Genomic DNA, 978 nt, shown 5'->3' on the forward strand with positions numbered 1-978 from the left:
ATGAGACCGTGGCGATACAGTGGTGCATATCGCGGAAAAGTTTCCGATTTGAACGGTATAAATACATCGTTAAAACGTACGAGACCTGTCAAAGTCATACAGAATCTCAAAGTGCGCGGTTTCAAGTTGTAAAAGTATCGAGGCGTCGTCTGTTCACACATAATGGATCAACTACATGACCTAATGGTCCTGACGGATGCTCTCAACACCACTGTGACGGAGTTCACCGAAAACGTGGAAACTCTATCGGGAATGGTTCGAGAGATATATAAGGATCTCGAACGTTTGGAAACGACCATGCCCAAGTTCGTGACATTAGAGGTGCACATACGAGTGCACGACACGATGTTTGCAACATTGTAAGTATACATCGTTTTTTCGTGTAATTATACAGTGTCATTATGTACCATATTCGTGACAAAGTGTTTCCGTTTGGTTTCAGAAAACAAATATTTACCTTTATCAAGGAAATGAATATGCCCTTGAAAGACTATGTACGACGATTATCTGATGTGCGTGGGGATATGAATGAAACAAGAGTGAAGAAGGCAAAGCCAAGTGGATCTGTGTAAGTAAGAAATGGTGTTTTTTATTTTCAATACTGTATGTAACAGAGATATGTACGTTTGTTTTCAGATGAAAGAGAGAGAGATAACCGTACCCAAGAATGACAAAGAAATATATCAATCTATTACAATATATAACTATAAATAAGATAATGATGTACACAGTACACAGTAGTAGCAGCGGTAGTATTAGGCGAGATCGACAGACATAAAGCTAACTGTAGCATTGAAAGGATAAGGAGATAATGACTTATACATAGAAGCATAATTGTATACAATTCTATCACTTCGAGCTTTCTATGGTATTTTTTCGCAGTTTTTGTAAAGGTGCTTCCATTAGGAGATACTGACTTATACATACAAGCATATAATTTATTCTATGTTTCATTGTATAAGGCAGTATCTTCTAATC

At 37.3% G+C, this 978-nt stretch overlaps 1 protein-coding gene across 1 annotated transcript; it reads left to right on the forward strand.

The window, feature by feature from the left end:
* Positions 1-61: 61 nt before the first annotated feature.
* LOC105567600 lies at positions 62-669 on the forward strand. The gene is made up of 3 exons (XM_012022617.1): positions 62-359; positions 443-568; positions 637-669. Exons 1-3 carry the CDS (start codon positions 163-165, stop codon positions 638-640), a joined length of 327 nt encoding a protein of 108 aa, XP_011878007.1. The 5' UTR covers positions 62-162; the 3' UTR covers positions 641-669.
* Positions 670-978: the final 309 nt, after the last annotated feature.

This window comes from Vollenhovia emeryi, unplaced genomic scaffold (genome assembly GCF_000949405.1).
Source record: "Vollenhovia emeryi isolate VEMERY1.0 unplaced genomic scaffold, V.emery_V1.0 DF950598.1, whole genome shotgun sequence".
In the NCBI taxonomy this organism is placed as follows: Eukaryota; Metazoa; Arthropoda; class Insecta; order Hymenoptera; family Formicidae; genus Vollenhovia; species Vollenhovia emeryi.